At 39.6% G+C, this 20,112-nt stretch overlaps 2 protein-coding genes and 1 long non-coding RNA gene across 4 annotated transcripts in view; 1 reads left to right on the forward strand and 2 right to left on the reverse strand.

The window, feature by feature from the left end:
• LOC148716768 (uncharacterized) overlaps positions 1–20,112 on the reverse strand; it is a 130,491-nt gene that overhangs the window by 51,516 nt on the left and 58,863 nt on the right. The gene's annotated exons all lie outside the window — the stretch shown is intronic.
• Positions 2,344–19,890, reverse strand: LOC148716774 (uncharacterized). Of its 2 annotated transcripts, XM_088746014.1 has the most exons (5): positions 19,519–19,862; positions 15,545–15,861; positions 14,554–14,703; positions 3,731–3,778; positions 2,344–3,023 (listed from the first exon to the last, which is right to left on the reverse strand). In XM_088746014.1, the coding sequence occupies exons 2-5, from the start codon at positions 15,849–15,851 to the stop codon at positions 3,004–3,006; spliced, it is 525 nt and encodes a 174-aa protein (XP_088602140.1). In that variant the 5' UTR covers positions 15,852–15,861; positions 19,519–19,862; the 3' UTR covers positions 2,344–3,003. The 2 variants fall into 2 exon arrangements, with proteins under 2 accessions (XP_088602140.1, XP_088602139.1); XM_088746013.1 differs by lacking the exons at positions 2,344–3,023; positions 3,731–3,778; positions 15,545–15,861 and having other exon boundaries at positions 10,484–14,703; positions 19,519–19,890.
• On the forward strand, positions 3,826–7,346 carry LOC148716775 (uncharacterized). Its single transcript, XR_015995664.1, has 3 exons — positions 3,826–5,510; positions 6,092–6,219; positions 6,872–7,346. It is a non-coding gene; the product is annotated as an uncharacterized LOC148716775 (long non-coding RNA).

The raw sequence follows: 20,112 nt of genomic DNA on the forward strand, positions 1-20,112 counted from the left end.
TGTTCCCAGGATTTCTCATCTTCCCGCCTCCTGGAGCTAGAAAAGAGAGGGGCAGGAAGACGAGAGACCCTGGGAACGAGGTTGGTAGCCTGGTTGGAGAAAGAAATCTAGAATTCATCCGACAAGCTAATATGCTTACAAGAAGTACACTCGCACATTCGTTTGATGAATCGACGTTTTTGAATCCCTCGTAATTTTAATCGGCGCCGATATCTGATTTGTGACGCTTTCGTAGGCCAATGAAAACGAACCATTTCTTGTAATCAAAGGTGTACTGTTTTTAAATTTTGCACAAGGAAAGATCTTGGTTGCTCGGCTGTGCTTTCTCACGCTCTTTTTCGTTTCTTTAAAGTGCATATGACAAGTTGTTTTTTTTTGACGGATTCTAGTTGCTTATGTCGTCTTTTATATACTTGTGAAATTTTGGAGCAATCCGATAAAAATAAGTACTGCATTTTTTCATTCAAATCGCTGGTACCACTTCAATTTTTTTACCGCCACTTTGCTCGGCAAGACTACACGTGACCAAATCTCGTGACGTCACACGTTGTACTCAACAACAATGGCGGACTCTAGTCGAAAGCGTAAAGGAGGAAAAAGAGGTGTCGCTGGTGCACCAAGTAAGACGAGTTGTAGCAATAATTCATACACACCTGGTATAACAATGCATTAATTCTCTAATCCAGAAATAAGATCGAAATGGATGAAATTTGTCCAAATACATAGGCCAGAAGACCTCAAGGAACCTATGAATAAACACGTTTGCTTGTACTCTGCACACTCTGAAGATTCATGTTTCACCCGAGGTCTTACTATTGTTGAAAGCATGAGCGAGCAAAACATGCGCCGAGTGTTAATTAAGGGTTCAGTGCCAACAAGAGATAAGACAACAACTCCAACGACTCCAATTTTAACTCAAAGAGAGAAAAGACAGGTAAGAGTTTTACACATATGGTAATATCTATGGTAAGTTTTACACATATGGTGGTCCTCCGTGATCAAAAGCTGAGTCTAGTGTGTGTGTGAGCTAAAAAAAGATTTCGAGAATCTTTCCGTCAGAGTTCAACAGATTTGAAGAGGGCCCCAATGGGGTAATGGCTCACTAAGAAAAGCTGATTTAGTGATTAAAAAGTACCGGCAAGAACTCAAAGACAGGCGGACGGCGCGAACGACGAACGGAGCATTGAATAACCCATAGGAGGTAAGAGAAAAAAAAAAGCCATGAAGACATCTTTCCAAAATCCTTTTATTCTTTCCATAGATATTTAACTTGGATTTACATGAAAGGAGGCAGGAAAACACTGCTTGTTACAAGTTAAGTCAGGATTTAAATGACTTTATAACACAATTAGAAAACAAGGCGGTGATCGTACGTAATGATAAGATAATATCTCACTTTCATTGAACTATTACCAAACTTTACAATAAATAAATTACATCGCTTCAAATACACCACAAAGGCACAGCCCCTAAAGACTTCAAGAATCGTTCCCTTAGAGTGCAATTAGTCTCAATAGGGCGATGGTTTACTAATAAGAACTCATTTAGTTACGTTTGATGCACGATCCTCGTAGTAGAGAGCGCTATTTATGCAATACATGAACTTCATATGAACTTCATATATGCAAAATGTATGAACTTCATATATTCATCGTATTTGATTTATCATCACGGGTTTATTCTGAATCAACTTAACGGTCTGTACTAGTTGGCTTGTTAGCTCAATTGGTAGAGCGCTGCACTAGTATCGCAGAGGTCAGTGGTTCGAATCCCGTACAGGCCTGATTTTTTTTTTTTTTTCAGGTCTGATTCTCGCTATTGCACAAAAAGCGCTCTCTAGTGCGAGGATCGTGCATCTTACGTATCTATAACCGCAGTTCAAAATATATAAACTTCATTTATTACACGACTCGGGAAGTCAGAGGGCCAATAACTAAAATCAACCAGTCAAAATGCTCTCTTGCCGGTCAATATTCTCTAAGTATTGGACCGGGCACTGTCCCGAATGGTCCCAAAGGATACCGCACTTGTTTCCCTTTGAACTTCAGTCGTATACTAAATCTCTTATTGCCAGGACCAAGCTTGCTCGGGACCATACTGGAAGAATATCGGCCCTCGGTCTTTTTTGTACGGACCTCCCTGCGCTCGGTCCGTACTGTCAAGACCTCGGCCCGATATTCTCCCAGTATGGCCCTCGCGCTTGGTTAATAAGATATATATATTCATCGTAACTGATTTAGTTATTGACAAATAGAAAATCCAAGGACAGGCAGACAGCGTGAACGACGGACAGATCGTTAAGTAACCCATAAGACGTAAGAAACAAACAAAGTTTTGAAGACGTCATTCCAAAATCTTTTTAATTGTTTCCATAGATATTTTATATGGATTTACATAAAAAAAAAAGTAGGAAACATTGCTCGTTACAAGTTAAGTAAGGATCCTAATGACTCTATAACGCAATTTAAAAACAAGGTGATGATAGAATGCCATGAAAAGGTAACCTCTTACCTCTTGGATAAAGAATTACCAAACTCTACAACGAACAAATGACATTTCTTAAAAAAAAAAAACAACAACAACAAAAAAAAAAACAAAACAGAAAGAAAACAAAAAACACAGAAATATACGCCTGGAACAACACATCCGCAATCTTAAAGGTGTACGTTTACAACTGCACAAAAAGCGCAGAGTAAACTGTACAAATCCACTTACTCTGAAAAAAGCAGAGACTATAAATCACCACATCTTTCGCTCCATTTTGCAATAACAATGAAAAAAAAACGACAACAAATAAAAAACCAAAACAAACCAAAAAGGAGTACCTGTACCTAAGAATAATAAGCAGTGCGCATTCCACTATCATTTTATAAAGAGCAGTCGATGGAGATGTCAGTAGTACGCACAAAGCAACAAACAAATAACAAACTGGATAAAATCCTAGCCACCATCGGATTTCCAAAGCCGACCTTTTGTTGTAATTGATGAATCTCTCCCAGCAGGTTATGGTCTTGTAGATATAACTGCAAATAGTTCAAAAGAAGAATACTTAACTATACATATTTCCTTCTTCAGTTAAGGAAGCATTACGCTTTAGATGAAAAACTGATGTGGAAACCGTCAAGTTTTACAAAATGCGTCAAGATTCTACGAAGTATTCAATTTCGTTCCTAAGTTCTCGAGGTTAACTCTTATACCCCGAACATCAGTATGCATATTCTCCAAACTGTTCTCTATACATCTCCTTTGATACTGACAAGGAGAATATGTGAAACGATGAAGAACTCCTCCTCTGGGTGCCCATTCCCTTTGTTCTCCTAACCTTAAAATGTTTGATTCTGGGGTGATACTGTCGGGAGAAATGTGATACTTGTGGGGATTAAATAGTCAATAGGCGTTAATGTCCAGGATTTCCAGACAAAGGGCTTCTTCAGGAGCGGGAGGGGAGAATAAAAGACGCCCTTTTAAAAAGGGAAGCAAAAATTAAAAAAGTAGACAAATGGATAAAATAAGAAATTCATAATAATGATAATAATAATTATAGTAATAATAATAATTTACAGTGCGTCAAAAATTTCATTGATTATTTTTCTTCGAAATCTTTGCCCAAGTTTTATGAATATAGTAAATAGCATGCATCTTTTTTGCCAGAAACTGATGTTATCAAGGACGGAAACTAACAAAGCCTTTCATATTGAACTGCGACGCTATCTATATAAATGGCTCTTACTTTCAGAGCGTACTTGTAAGACTGTTCGGCTTCCAACTGTCGTTCGGTCTACAATAAAAATAGAAGTGTAAGCATCACGAGCCACAGGTAAACGGAAGTTCAAATATTTGAAAAGGCTGGTTGCTATGGAGTGACGTCATAAACTGGCTAAGTTTCCATCATCGCCATGACAGCCTTTTTTATAATTGCTCGCAGTAATCTGAGTAATTACTTGAATTTGTACAATCTCTGTTCCTGCTGGGTACAATGAAGCCTCTTTTTTATTAGGGGCTGGATCGGCCTATTGACCTTTCGAGATTGGATTTCATATTAATATGCATAGGCAAAAGCGGGAACAACAACAACAACAACAACCTTTATTTATGTGTCAAATCTAAAATAGCAGTTATACAACCACTAACTGGGGACACTAAATACTACCTAAAAATTTGAGAAATTTAGAAATAAAACAATATATATGTACAATTTAAAATCTAACCTAAGTCTTACATAAAAGGCAGTTTTCACATTTACTATCAGTCAATTTAGAAACAAGGTCTATTCTACGTATGTTACATTTAAAAGATGATATGGATGTCAGTTCTCTTACATTTCTTGGTACAATTGCCCATATTTTGGGTCCCATATATCTAAGCGAATGTTTTCCAAAAGTGACAGTATTAAATCTAGGTATACCAAAATCATTATTACGCAGTGTGTACCTAAGTTGTGGAATTTGAAAAAGGCTACATATGTAATTAGGAGATAAATTGTTCTTTACCTTATACATAAGAATGGCTATATCCTGTAGTCTTCTGTTCTGCAGTGTACTTAGGTTAGCCATGTCTAATAATTTATCATAACTACTCCCCTTATCACAGTAAACTGCCCTAAGTGCCCTTTCTTGAATACGTTCCAATTTTCTAGTATCACTCGCCCTACAAAAATGTTTAGTTTCCCGCGGTCGAGTGCAGTTATGGTTCCCTTCAAACTTCGAAGGGTTGAATTGCAGCATCCTCCTCCAGATGAGTCAAGGGAATGGTTTATCTTAAATTTCAAGAAATGTGGCATAAGAGTCAGCAAGTTTTTCTGAAGTAGCCTGTTAGTGGCACATTTTCCAAGCGTTTTGTACGGTCCAGCTTTAAAAAATGGCGGAAGCTTGGATGGCCGATATGTTCAGAACAACAAAGTGGCCATCGCCTCCCTATTTGGAGTTGTTTCTACCATCTTCCGGCAGAAATTCAAAGAAGGAGAAGTGGTGAGATATCTTTGGTTGATCGATAAAATAAATTCGCCTAAAATCAAAACGGAGACTTGCAAGACTCAACCAAGCGATGACTTTTGCGAGGAGCTGAAAGCAGTTCGTGATGCCTCCGCAGCTATTCGAATTGAAAACGATCGACTCAGAAGGCCGACCTCAATCAAGCGCGGAGTCAGCTAGAATTCCTATTAGAAGAAAAACAAGAATTAGCTAAGTAAGACCAGCATCAGAGTTACAATTGAGGAGAAGGTTGCCGCGAGGATGTGTGGACATCGATCAAATGTATATCGTAGGTCAGGTCCACAGTCCAGAGGTGGGACGAATGCTCAACGACATCCTTGAGAAAACTAGAATTAACAGCAGCTGGCTGAGCCTACTACAAGCATTGCAAACAATACTGGGGGACAGTAACCCTCAGTTTTTGCAATCTCTCATAGTACCAGACTGGACCCTGCTGTTTTTCAAACTGCAGTCGAGGATCCTGGATCAAGAAAAGCTTGGCAAACGTTACTTAGCATTTCCAAGCTAAGACGAACCGGGGTAAGTCATAACGTTTATATTTTTATTAAGATTGGAAAAAGTGAGTTTGCTGTCTTATGTTTTGTTGTAAATGCTGGTTTTACGGTGTATCAGAACTCATCTCTGCTTGGCAGGAAAATCACATAATTGGCTGGGTTTGATTTTACACTGAGCCACTAAGTCTTCTAGCTATGATCACTTTTTATGGCTACTTTAGGAGAAATTTCGGGTTTGTTTCCTTGATAGGGTCTTGACAGTATAATAATTTATTCCATTTATATTTTTCTACGATAAAAGATTTTAAATCGCCAGAGGGATGCCATTGAGAAAACTGGAATAGTAGTTAATGAAAGATGCTTTAAAGTTAAATTTCCAGGTTATTTGTGTGTGCCAATCTTGACTCTTTATATTTTTTTTATCTTATTATTTTTTATTTTTGCAATGTTTTTATGTTACATGTCTAGCTCCGTGATAGTAATTATTGAATCCATTTTATACTTGGCAGTGTTAGAAAATATCTGGGAAAGTATACCATTTGAGATCTTTGGTGTAGCTATTTAAACTTCAACTTCTTATTATCTTGTTGTCTTTCTTCATGACAGTTACTCTTGATTACAAAACACTGATAATGCTGCTCAAGCAAAGAGTTAGTGATGCCAAAAAATATATCAATGAACTTTGCATGCAAGGATTAAACACAGAGTGCTGTGTATTCTGCAAAGTTATTAAGGTAGGTTATACCTGCAATGCTAAATAACAGGCATCATGGCGGAATTATACAATATTTAACACAAAACATATTCAGCCTACCGGTATTTGTTATGCAATTTATTTATAATCAATTACTGAGGGCTTTCTTGGCTTTCTTGACTTTACAGAAAGGCAGGCAAAAGGTGTCCATAAAAATGAACATATTTTATCTGTGGTGAACAGTGATTGTATATCTACAAATAGTAGTGAACATTATATGACTTTAGCTCAGTTAATTCATTATTGAGTGATACATGCAATTTATTTGTGTGAATGTGCCTGTCCTGGTGTTCCTTTTGGGGAAGCCTTTGCCGAGTGTTTCCTAAAAAGCAAAGCAAATATTGGGGGGTAGGTACAACTCTGCATTTCTGCATTGACATGCATAAAAAGTTCCAGCTTGCAGTATGGTATTTCACTTTCTATTGGAATACATGTCTTTAAATCTCACTTGGGATACTTAGTTTGAGGAACAGTTGGTATACTGCCGGCTAATAGTTGGCCGACAGTCGGCCGACAGACTTTTAGGGGAGCTGTACTTCACTTTTACCCAGTTAACCAGCAAAAATATGGTAAGTTTGGAGTATAAAGGTGGAAACTAAATTCATGCACTGTTTTTTTTCTGTCTGTTTCAGATGGAAGGGGTTAAGAGATGACTTGCTCTTTCTCCTTGAAGAGGAGCCATGGGATGTTAATTTATGTGCTCTGCCTGCAGTGTATAACATTTTAATTTTTAAATTCTGTGCACCCATTGTGGTAAGGCACTGTCAACATTGTTTTATTTAGAAAAAATATATTTTCCTGAAGTCTTATCCTCTAAAAATATTATTTTGTTTAGTGTTGCCTGATCACTTCTGAGATATATATTTATTTGTCATATTTCTAAGATTTATATGCCATTCAGTGTAATGCCTGAGAGCTTCTGGGATATATAGCAAACTTAGTTTTTCATTCATTGTTAATAGACGGAAATGATGTCTTTCCTTTCTGGTTCACCCAGGCTGAAGTCCTTCATTCAGAGTAATGCCTGAGCACTTCTGGGATATATAACATACTTAGCTTTTCATTCATGGTCAATAAAGGGAAGTGTTGTCTATTCTTTCTGGTTCACACAGGCTGAAGTCCAGGCATTCAGAGTAATACCAGAGCACTTCTGGGATTTATAACATACTTAGCTTTTCATTCATGCTCAATATAGGGAAGTGTTGTCTATCCTTCCTAGTTCACCCAGGCGGAAGTCCTGACATTCAGTGTAATGCCTGAGCACTTCTGGGATATATAACATACTGAACTTTTTATTCATGGTCAATATAGGGAAGTGTTGTCTATCCTTTCTGGTTCACCAATTGCAAGGCTGAAGTCCTGGCATTCAGAGTAATGCCTGAGTGCTTCTGGGATATACAACATACTTAGCTTTTCATTCATGGTCAATATAGGGAAGTGTTGTCTATCCTTTCTAATTCACCCAGGCTGAAGTCCTGGCATTCAGTGTAATGCCTGAGCACCTCTGGGATTTATAACATACATAGCTTTTCATACATGGTCAATATAGGGAAGTGTTGTCTATCCTTTCTGGTTCAGCCAGACTGAAGTCCTGGCATTCAGTGTAATGCCTGAGTGCGTCTGGGATATATAACATACACAGGTTCTCATTCATGGTCAATATAGGGAAGTGTTGTCTATCCTTTTTGGCTCACCCAGGCTGAAGTCCTGGCATTCAGAGTAATGTCTGAGCACTTCTGGGATATATAACATACATAGGTTCTCATTCATAGTCAATATAGGGAATTGTTGTCTATCCTTTCTGGTTCATCCAGGCTGAAGTCGGGGCATTCAGAGTAATGCCGGAGCCCTTCTGGGATATACAACATACTTAGCTTTTCATTCATGGTCAATATAGGGAAGTGTTGTCTATCCTTTCTGGTTCACCCAGGGTGAAGTCCTGGCATTCAGTGTAATGCCTGAGCGCTTCTGTGATATATAACATACATAGGTTCTCATTCATGGTCAATATAGGGAATTGTTGTCTATCCTTTCTTGTTCACCCAGGCAGAAGTCCAGGCATTCAGAGCAATACCAGAGCACTTCTGGGATTTATAACATACTTAGCTTTTCATTCATGGTCAATATAGGGAAGGGTTGTCTATCCTTTCTGGTTCACCCAGGCTGAAGTCCTGGCATTCAGAGTAATGCCTGAGCGCTTCTGGGATATACAATAGACTTTAAAATAGCTTTTCATTCAGGGTCAATATAGGGAAGTGATGTCTATCCTTTCTGGTTCACCCAGGCTGAAGTCCTGGCATTCCGTGTAATGCTTGAGCGCTTCTGGGATATATAACATACATAGGTTCTCATTTATGGTCAATATAGGGAAGTGTTGTCTATCCTTTTTGGTTCACCCAGGCTGAAGTCCTGGCATTCAGAGTAATGCCTGAGGACTTCTGGGATATATAACATACATAGGTTCTCATTCATAGTCAATATAGGGAATTGTTGTCTATCCTTTCTGGTTCACCCAGGCTGAAGTCGTGGCATTCAGAGTAATGCCGGAGCCCTTCTGGGATATACAACATACTTAGCTTTTCATTCATGGTCAATATAGGGAAGTCATGTCTATCCTTTCTGGTTCACCCAGGCTGAAGTCCTGGCATTCAGTGTAATGCTTGAGCGCTTCTGGGATATATAACATACATAGGTTCTCATTCATGGTCAATATAGGGAAGTGTTGTTTATCCTTTTTGGTTCACCCAGGCTGAAGTCCTGGCATTTAGTGTAATGCCTGAGCGCTTCTGAGATATACAATAGACTTTAAAATAGCTTTTCATTCATGGTCACTATAGGGAAGTGTTGTCCATTTATTTCTGGTTCACCCAGGCTGAAGTCCTGGCATTCAGTGTAATGCCTGAGCACTTCTGGGATTTATAACATACATAGCTTTTCATTCATGGTCAATATAGGGAAGTGTTGTCTATCCTTTCTGGTTCAGCCAGACTGAAGTCCTGGCATTCAGTGTAATGCCTGAGTGCTTCTGGGATATATAACATTCACAGGTTCTCATTCATGGTCAATATAGGGAAGTGTTGTCTATCCTTTCTGGTTCACCCAGGGTGAAGTCCTGGCATTCAGTGTAATGCCTGAGCGCTTCTGTGATATATAACATACATAGGTTCTCATTCATGGTCAATATAGGGAATTGTTGTCTATCCTTTCTTGTTCACCCAGGCAGAAGTCCAGGCATTCAGAGCAATACCAGAGCACTTCTGGGATTTATAACATACTTAGCTTTACATTCATGGTCAATATAGGGAAGTGTTGTCTGTCCTTTCTGGTTCACCCAGGGTGAAGTCCTGGCATTCAGAGTAATGCCTGAGCGCTTCTGGGATATACAATAGACTTTAAAATAGCTTTTGATTCAGGGTCAATATAGGGAAGTGATGTCTATCCTTTCTGGTTCACCCAGGCTGAAGTCCTGGCATTCAGTGTAATGCTTGAGCGCTTCTGGGATATATAACATACATAGGCTCTCATTCATGGTCAATATAGGGAAGTGTTGTCTATCCTTTTTGGTTCACCCAGGCTGAAGTCCTGGCATTTAGTGTAATGCCTGAGCGCTTCTGAGATATACAATAGACTTTAAAATAGCTTTTCATTCATGGTCAGTATAGGGAAGTGTTGTCCATTTATTTCTGGTTCACCCAGGCTGAAGTCCTGGCATTCAGTGTAATGCCTGAGTGCCTCTGGGATATATAACATACTTAGTTTTTTCATTCATGGTCAATATAGGGAAGTGTTGTCTATCCTTTCTGGTTCACCGAGGCTGAAGTCCTGGCATTCAGTGTATTGCCTGAGCGCTTCTGGGATATATAACATACATAGGTTCTCATTCATGGTCAATATAGGGAAGTGTTGTCTATCTTTCTGGTTTACGCAGGCTGAAGTCCGGGATATATGCAACATACTTAGCTTTTCTTTCATCGTCGATATAGGGAAGTGTTGTCTATCCTCTCTGGTTCACCCAGGCTGAAGTCCTGGCATTCAGTTTAATGCCTGAGTGCTTCTGGAATATATAACATACTTATTTTTTTCATTCATGGTCAGTAGGGGGAAGTGTTGTTTATCTTTTCTGGTTCACCCAGGCTGAACGGAAGTTCTGCTATTCACAGTAATGCCTTAGTGCTTCTGGGATACCTAACATTCTTATTTTCTTTGATATTCACAGGTTAATCTAGGGAAGTGTTGTCTATCGGCCTTACTGGTTCACCCAGACTGAAGTCTTGGCATTCAGTGTAATGCCTGAGCGCTTCTGAGATATTTGACTTACTTAGCTTTTCATTCATGGTTCATATAGGGAAGTATTATCTATCCTTTCTGGTTCTCCCAGGCTGAAGTTCTGGCATTCAGAGTAATGCCTGAGGTTTTCTGGGATATATGATGTGAAGAAAATCTTGCGACGCAAACGTTTCTGTTATTTGAGCTCTTCACCTATATCTACAGCAGAGCGACAGGAATAAATAGTCGTTTGAGACAAAAATTTGAAAAACAGCTTCATTTACTGTTAAAAGTCGCCCTGCAAACCGCGACGGGAAGAGAACGTCAAAACACAAAATGCTGCCAAAAAAACTCAATAAATAACACAAGACAAAACACTGCTGGTTCATTTCTTTGCGAAGCTAGATCGTGAAATCTCTGATGCGACGTTTTTGTAGGACGTAAACACACGACGACGATTGATTTCCTGACAAACTGGGTAATATGAGATAATATAAAGCATGAAACAACACGAAATAGCGCGCACAGCCCCAAGTAATCGATATACCTTATTTCCTTGAATAAGTGCCCACCCCTCGGCCATTCAAACTTGTAGCTCTGAATAAGCGCGACACCGGAACCCTTTCTTTTTCAGCTCTCATAACATTTTAAAACTTTTACTACCTTAGATGAATATGTTGGGAGAGATTCTTGCTTTAAAAGTTATATTACGCCGATTTATTACACGACTTGGGCAGTCAGACTGCCAATAACTAAAATCAACCAATCAAAATGCTCTATTGCCGGTCCAATATTCCCTAAGTATTGGACCGGGCACTGTCCCGAATGGTCCCGAGTGATACCGCACTTGTGTCCCTTTGAACTTCAGTCGTATAATAAATCTCTTATTAACCAAGCTTGCTCGGGACCGTACTGGAAGAATATCGGCCCTCGGTCTTTTTTGTACGGACCGAGCGCAGCGAGGTCCGTACTGTCAAGACCTCGGGCCGATATTCTCCCAGTACGGCCCTCGCGCTTGGTTAATAAGATATATGTATTACCTTTCCTTTTTATATGGCTGGCTTCGCAAGCGGTGCAAGATGCAGCGAATTCTGTGAGATGATTGGCTATTAATCCTTGCTTATTTTTCGTTTTCTGGGGTGGCCAGCATTGCAGCCATTTTGTCCTTGTGTAACCTGCAGCCAAGCTCTCGCTTGGCTCTTAACGCTTGGCTCAGGTTTGAGTCCTCCTGCTTGGTCAATAACGCATTACTGGATCTACTACCGCGCTCCATGTTAATTTCCAAACCACCCTAGCGCTGTATTTAAAGTTGGTTTTTCGGAAAAAGTTAACGTCCCACCCCTCTCAAGAAGCCTTTAGAAAATAAAAATTCAAGGACGATCCAAGGATTGGTTTAATTCATTGGGGGGGGGGGGGGGGGACTTGCCCTGAAATTCACGGACTTGCAAGACAGTACGAACCCTGTTAAAGTTCAAGGGAGTTTAAACTTGCTCGTAACGTGTCATTAATCGAAAGTTGATCTTTGTCTGTTTAAACTAATTTCTACTTCCTCCTCTTTCGCATTCTTCAGCTACACATTGCACGTCTTTGTAAGCTTTGTCAGCTTTTTCAACATCTATCTTGATTTGAAAACAATTATTACTACCCCCGGTCTCTGTTTATTCACGATTTTAATCATCGTTGCGGAGGAGGTAGCCAGCGCAAAAAGATTTTCAACACCAGTGCCTTAATCACTTAGTACCTATAATGTCTGTAATCTCTCGCAACTATCTAGAGGATTCCGGCACCAATATAGGTCATCTGAAGGCCAGTGACAAAGAATCTTATGATTACTGCACGAATATAGTTTAAAAAACTGGAACGGTGTGTAAACTATAAATGCGACATAAAATATCAGTGAGAAAAAGTCGCCATGTATTGTGGACTCTGCGTTAAACAGCAAAAGAAATTATAGGTTGTAATACGCCGAGTTTATTCCCAATAACTGGTATCCGGATGCTCAAAAGTTACAGCACCGTGCGTCAGCTGTCAAAGATTCCGAACACAGCGAAAAAAAAGTCGTCGGTTCAGGAATTTACTTTGTCTCCGATCCGAAAACAAAAATCGGGTAAAATTGATTAGAAAACAAAGCACTCAGGCCGCCAGTTAAATGTCGTAGTAAATAAGCGTCGCAGCCTGTGTTAGTATTAATGAAGTCAACTTAATCCGCAAGCATTGACTAAGAAATGTTTCTTCGACGTGACTGTATCATTAGCCGCAACATACTTCGGGCGAGCGCTTTATCTTGTCACTATTTTCAAGCGCCGGCCTGTACACTTTTTTCGGATACGGCCTCTTTAATTATATTTTCACCCATAGGATGATGACATGATTGTGTAAAAGTTGACGCCTCTATCAGGTCAGGGACGAAATACGATAAAAAATTTTACCCAAGCAAGCCACTGGTATCGAGCAGAGAATGCGGACTAAAAGTACGGATTCTCTGCTGGATACCTAGACTTTTTTTGGTTGCTAACGGCGTGAGGCTCGTTATGGATTCCCAGGAACCAACATGGTCCTTCAGCTGTCCTGCTGCAAAAATACGGACCATTTGATGCAAATAATCCCCATCCATAAATGATTTAGGATGTTTCCTCACCTGGTTGTCGTTTAATGTTTGTTGTTGGATTGGCTGGGTTTTTTCGGGGCACTCTTGTGTCCCTGGCTGTACCCTAAAAAAGGGCGTGTCTGAGATGTTTTCTGGCCAGTAGATGTCCAGTGGTATGGTTTGAAATTTGAGCGTTGAAATTTCTGCCTCCCAGCCTTTAGATAGTTATGGCTGGATGTGCGGGTGTCAGAGGTCCTCTGCATCTGCTGGCCCGCCTTCTTTGCGTCTACCTTATCCTTTGATGTTTTGACAATTCATCCTCTAATAGCTTTGTAGAGGGCTTGATGTCCTCTTTGCATAACCTTGTGAAAGGGGGGTTGAGGTCGGGCTTGATTAGCTCTCGTCGTTTCATATTAAGTTTATAATTGTATTTGGCATTAGCCACAAGGGCAATGCTGTCCATGACCTGGTCCAGGACCTGACGGACGTCAGTGGGTTTGCCAGTTTGAAGGTCTTTAACCAACTGGTCCCCCAAAATCGACAGGGATGATAAACTCTGAACAAGCAATTCTTGCACCTTCTGAAAAGCAAGGTCAACTGTTCTGCTCCTCCTGGGAAGCAGATCCCAAACCTCCTCGTTAATTGTTGTAGTACACAGGAACTTACAGTTTTCTGGTGGAGGGTATTTATCAACTCTTTCCTTCACCGTTTCTGGTGAAAGACCTCCAGAAGCCATATTATCAATTAGACTGGCAACGTTCTCTGTTATGGCAAGAGATTTATCGTTGGTCTGTACAAATGCCTTAGTCAGGCTTTCGAGGACATCATTCTGCTTTTCTGAGTCAGAGCCAGCAGATTCTTTCACCACGCAAGAGTCGCTAGGGTCGAGCACATTATCTAACGTGGCAGTACTATTTAGTTGTGTATTGCTCATGTTTGAGTCTTCCTTTTCTGCCTCCTCGTCTGATTCAGGACGAAGGAGGATGTCGTCTTTAAGACTGGTGAGCGTCGCTGTCTGCTTTTCTGAAGCTTTGGTCAATTGTGCCAAAGTATCGTTAAGTCCCCTGAGGATCGCCGCCATGGTGTTCTGTGAAAGTTGGTCTACAGCATCGTTCGAGCACTGAATATCGGGTTTCAAACCTGGTGTAGTCATTCTAGGTGTTTTCTACCCAGTGATCTTATTGCAGACCCGATATTAAGAAACTTGAAGGTAAAAATAGAAGATTTTCTTCGCATAAGTAGTCACCGTGCTAAACTGATTTGCGCGCGAAAAGCACTGGTTATGCGCATGTGTCTAGCTATCTCATGAGATCCCTGGGGCAGACGAGATAGAATTAAATCACGATACGCGAGAAAAAGAATTCCGCAATCACCCTTCACGTAAAAAGTATAGAGGACCCTCTTTAAAGTTGTTTATCTATCATGCGTTTTACAATGTAATCATTAAAACAAATACTTCACCAAAAGAGCTTATGTCGCAGTTTCTCTCCTGTGCCTTCCCATTCCCTGATAGATCCAACCAATACTTGCCGTCTCTGGAATTTGCGCCTTCACTTCTTAATATTTCTCTACAAGACTCGGCTGGTAACTCCTGAATAGTACCTAAAGGAACTGAGATAAAATGGACATGGCTTTCAAGTTGCCATAAATTTTAAATAGAAAGGGCTGAAAAAGTGTACATGCAAGATCGAAACAAAACCACTGACTAGAATATTTTCCTGTGAAATTCGCTTGATCTTTGCAGTTCCGTGCCACATGATATGGCGTCCATAATTAGCTTCTAACGAGTTAAGGTTACAAGAGAAAAAATCCGGATCATTGATATCCGGATAATCGAGGTTCGACTGTACTAACCTCCACGGGTAAAATATGACCGAATGTTGTTCTTGTTGTTGTTGTTTTTGTTTTTTTTTATCCAATCACAGAAAAATAATTTTAGCTTACTCTTAAAAAATATGAAATTAAAAACTTCAAAAGGGCACAAATTATTGCAAAAAGGGTATTTTCTAAAAAAGGTTAATAATTTATTCGGGTTTCTTGATCTCTGTCGGCGATAACTCCCTTGCGGCCGTTTCGCGGTAAAAAGCTTCACCGAGAGATCTCTAATATTTCAACGCAACTTTAATTGCACTCTCCTTTGAGTACTGTATTTTTCGAAAGGAGGTTGGTCAATTTATCATTTATGAATCATTGTGAAGAGAAAAAGTGAAACAATATAATTCTGTCTTGACCCAGTTTTGACCCGATGTTTCCCAGTTCTACTTGTTGCTTTTGTTTTTTTTTTTTTCTGAGTATCTTAGTCGTTCGACATTCGCAATCGATACAAGCTGAGTTCTCTCCTCTTGTGACGTCTGGCTTATAGCCACTAGCAAATTAGCCATGACACTACTGAAGACAGAAGAAAGCGATAAATATCTCACAATCATTTCATGCTCTAAAAGAAAATACACACCTCTACCGTTCAAACGTTTGGCGTAAAACCGAGCAGGATCAGCTTGGAAATTTTCAGGCCTTGCCTCCTTCGTACGATTGTTTAATTCACAAATCTTCTCCTTGATATTGTAATTATAGCTCTGGCAAATGCGTTCTCGTTCGCACTCAACATCACACATGTAAGGGCCCGTTACATTTATCTTCTTGAAGAAGAGGCCCTTAAGAGCTTTTCCAATCAGAGCTATTCTGGCCGTACATTGATCATCAGCAGTTCCCAAGTTCATCATGAGAGCGAGGTGAAGATAAAGAGTAATTCTCCACATCATCGTACTCCCCCTGTTGATATTGCATTGGCAGAATTTTCAATTTGAAAATTCAAAACTTAGGAGCCCTTAGGGTAGGGTCTAATGTCTCTTGCGGGCAAGCCTTCATCATTAGTGCTTCTGTATGAGTGTTTTACGCCCGCGGGAAAGAGAGAGGTCTGCAAGACTGACAAATCTCTTTCCGACTTGTCTCAAATGTTCTCGTAGGCGGAGAACACGCGTCCTGCAGCGCTAATAAGGAGGTTTTGCACACAGGCTATATCTTTTAGGGTTAGGGTAGAGGTTTAGATACTCGGCCCTTTGTTATTTATCGTCTTCATCAACGACTTACCCTTTTATCTTACTTCATCTACGATTGATTTGTACGCTGACGATACATCGATGACTTCCTTTGCGAATTACAGCTCAATTGTTAGACTAAAGCAGAACTTGAATTCCTCAGTTGTTGAAATTGCCGAATGGGCAGCTTCCAACAAACTTCCGACCAACGAAAGCGAGACCAAACCCATACTCATTACTGGTAAAGATCTCGCCTCAAAGATCAATTACGAGATGGCTTGATTGAAAAAGATACGATCTTGCCTGCCCATGACACAAAGATTGTTGGTGGAGCGCTGCACTAGTATCGCAGAAGTCAGCGGTTCGAATCCCGTACAGGCCTGAATTTTTTCAGGTCTGATTTCCACTATTGCTTAAATAGTGCTCTTACTGCGAGGATCGTGCACAAATACGTTTCTATAACCGCAGTTCAGATATATGAATTTCATGTATTTGTTGTGTTTGATTATTGTACTATAACTCTATGATTAGATCGGTCCTGCTTTATGTCAGCTCAATCGATCTGGACTAGCTGTAGCAAGGAGTGTCTAGGTCGTGTTTTAAAGTTTCAGAAACGAGCAGCCAGGGCAATTTCTGATGCTGATAACCAAGCGTCTAATGCCAAGCTGTTCAATACACTTCAGTGCCTCCCATTTGGATGAAGAATCTAAAATAGCTAAATGCTGCGTTGCGTACAAACTTATCAAGCGTGAAGTACCCCTTTATACTGAAGGTTCCTTAATACTTAATAGCCAGCAACATAATCGTCCTACAAGATATAGCAAAACTAATTTTATTTGCCCAAGATTTAATCGTATGACCGAAGGCGGTAGATCATTCGCAGTCACTCCCTGTAAACTTTGGAATAGCTTGAGTCTAGAACTCGGGAATTCTGTATCATCAGAATCTTTTAAGAACAATTATAGAAACAACCTTCTTAATGTACAACAGAAAATGCATCATTTTATAGTCTAACATATAATTCATCACATTTTATTTTTACTCGTAATTCGATCGTCTTCTTATTAGACAGATATTACTAGTTTTTATTGATAGTTACGTCAGAATTCAACATACATTGCCTGCATTGTTTGTTAGAATTTTTTAAATAGAGAGCCACAAGTTTATTGACTTGAACTATTCCGTGCCACCTTCTCTAAATAAAGTTTATCTGTCTAGAAAGTAGGATACGGGGTGACCTGCCCTATCTTTTATAGCTTTTTGAGCCAATTGTCTTCTCTGCCCTGATACCACAAGTTGCGAAAAAAATTCCAATAATTGACATTGTTTCATCATTCCACTTTTAGGCCACTTCACCCATATTAGGACAAGGAAACTTGAAAAATATCCCATGCTACTACGCTGTAGAAAGGGAAAAAATTAAGAAGGAATGAAGAGCAATTCAAAAAAATAAACGTTCCAAACTTCGACCTTTTTTTAGCTTTCACATTTTACGCAACGATCTTTCAATCGCATCACATGTTGGTCACAAAGAACACTTAAATGGTATCGTCACTTTGTGCTGTTTTCGTATTTATAGTTCTATCTATCTTCGTAATATCTTTTCACAAATTAAGAGAGTTTTCGCAAGAAGTTGTTTTGGTGTAAAATATAAATTTGGGCGCTATACATATTTAAAACACGTTTACCTTTTCAAACGTATGGAATGATTTTGCAAATGAGGAAGAATCACAAAATCTCCTCATGCCCCAGAATCAAGGGAAGTTTGAATTTTACTGTTATCGCGTAGCACCTTGTTCTCATGTAAACTAAGTACTGAGCAATGTTCATAATTTCATTTCTTTACACATACGTAAAATTTTGCTCAGTCGAGTCGGCTAAGTCGCACCGGGAGCTTATTCTCTGTGACAGTTGTGTTCCGACTTCTTCTTCTGAACTTACGGTGACTAAAGACTCGAGCTCGCGTAAATTTCAAACACCTCGAAATGGCTACGAATGAATCAAAGGTGTAAGGGGAGACTTGAGAAAATAATGAAATGTAAGTAAATTGCGCGAGGAATCGAGGATTGATAGTTAATTTCCACTTAATATTCAGTTGATTTACTTCGTGAGAACGCCTTACTGTGGTTAGAATATAGTGAGACGAGTATTTCTGATAATTTGCCATAACTCGGTAAAGATTCATCGCATTTTCCTTCTCCAAGGATAAAAAATGAACGAAAATATTCGAATTCCATACACACATACACGCACACACACGCACGCACACACACACACACACACACACACATACACATACTTACACACACACATACACATACTTACACACACACGTACACACACACAGGAAAATAAGGCGCGACCCTTACAGCTTTGGTGCGCACAATTCAGGCGCGTCCGGATTCGTACCTTAAATTTCCATCAACAGAAACGACTTGAAAATCAAAAATTGATAATTCAAAAAATTAATTTTACCGAAACTAAGGCAAGAAGAAGTAGAATCAGCTCTGCTGAGCTTGAGCAATATTTGAGAAGCATCTGCAGTAAGTATCTAACGTCAAAAGAAGCTCATCTTAGTTCAAAGTTTTAATCAGCTATAGTTTTAGAAATATAGAATCGCCTCAGCCAGGTCTCTCATGTTGAAAGACTCAATATTAAAAAATTGAGAAAAATCTGCCCTCTCCACAGATTCTCTCATAATTCTATATACAAAACAATTTATTTTGCATGACTTCAGCCACTGCGTTTCTGAATTCTGAAAGATCAGACACACCGACCACCCGCTAATTCCATGGCATTCAAATTATCGTGAACAACTGGGAACAGATGTGAGTACATGCGAAGCCTCATGTCACATCCCTGACGAAATTACCATCTAAATAAAAATTTTGTTCATTGTATCTTAATATGTCTTTCATCATACTCAAAAACACCTAAAGCTTACCAATTATATATTCTGCAGTAAATTCTTAACTATGTTTGCTCAGCTTTGTTTATTCTACTGTTATTTTTCGCTCTGAGTTTGGTTATAAATGGTGCAAAAATTGGTAATCGGTCCCTTATAAACCCGTAGATGATAAATCAAACAACAACAAACATATGAAACATATGTGTGAACTGCGGTTATGAGACGTATATGAGCACGATCCTTCGCAGTAAAGCGCTATTTGAGCGCTGCACTAGTATCGCAGAAGTCAGTGGTTCGAATCCCGTACAGGCCTGAAATTTTTTTCAGGTCTGATTTTCACTATTGCTCAAATAGTGCTTTACTGCGAAGGATCGTGCTCATATACGTCTCATAACCGCAGTTCACACATACGTTTCATATGTTTGTTGTTGTAGGATTAGAATATGTAGTGAGGCAGAAAATATTTAAGTGTCTCTTCCTTACCTTATAAAACGTAATTCTTTTTGGAAGGGTTGAAGATGTTCAACGCCCGAAGAACGGATTGTGTTAGATTAACAAATTGATTCCACTCTCTTTCCTTTTGTCGCACAGTCACAGATCACAGATGACGTCAAGATCTGTGGTAAGAACAAAAGAGCACCATACGAAGCGCAGGCGAGAGTGACAGTGCTGTCACTGCAGCATCAGTTTTAGCCTTTTGTTTGTAACCAAATTGTGAAAACATCAAATAGTTTATATTTGTTTTTCGCACAGGATAACAAGGAAAAAGAAGCAAAATTACGAGTACTCCTCAGAACGTTTAACAGCCTGAAGATTTAATTTAGTCACATTTTTCCTCGAGCGTTAATTACTCTAATATTTTCCCAAGTTTTTAGCTACTCAATCTGATAAACAATTGCGAAAGGTGGGCGGATCAGAGAATAAAATCTATTTTTCATGGCTTCAGCCGCTATGTTTCTGAATTCAGAAAGATCAGACACACCGACCATTGGCTAATGCCATGGCATTCAAATTATTGTGAACACCTGGGAACATATGTGAGTACATGCGACGCCTCATGTCACGTCCCCGACGAAA

This window comes from Stylophora pistillata, chromosome 14, assembly GCF_964205215.1.
Source record: "Stylophora pistillata chromosome 14, jaStyPist1.2, whole genome shotgun sequence".
In the NCBI taxonomy this organism is placed as follows: domain Eukaryota; kingdom Metazoa; phylum Cnidaria; class Anthozoa; order Scleractinia; family Pocilloporidae; genus Stylophora; species Stylophora pistillata.

What these genes read in the sequence shown, in the direction of transcription:
- LOC148716774 (XM_088746013.1), bottom strand. Translation starts at nt 14,245, where the DNA reads ATGACTACACCAGGTTTGAAACCCGATATTCAGTGCTCGAACGATGCT.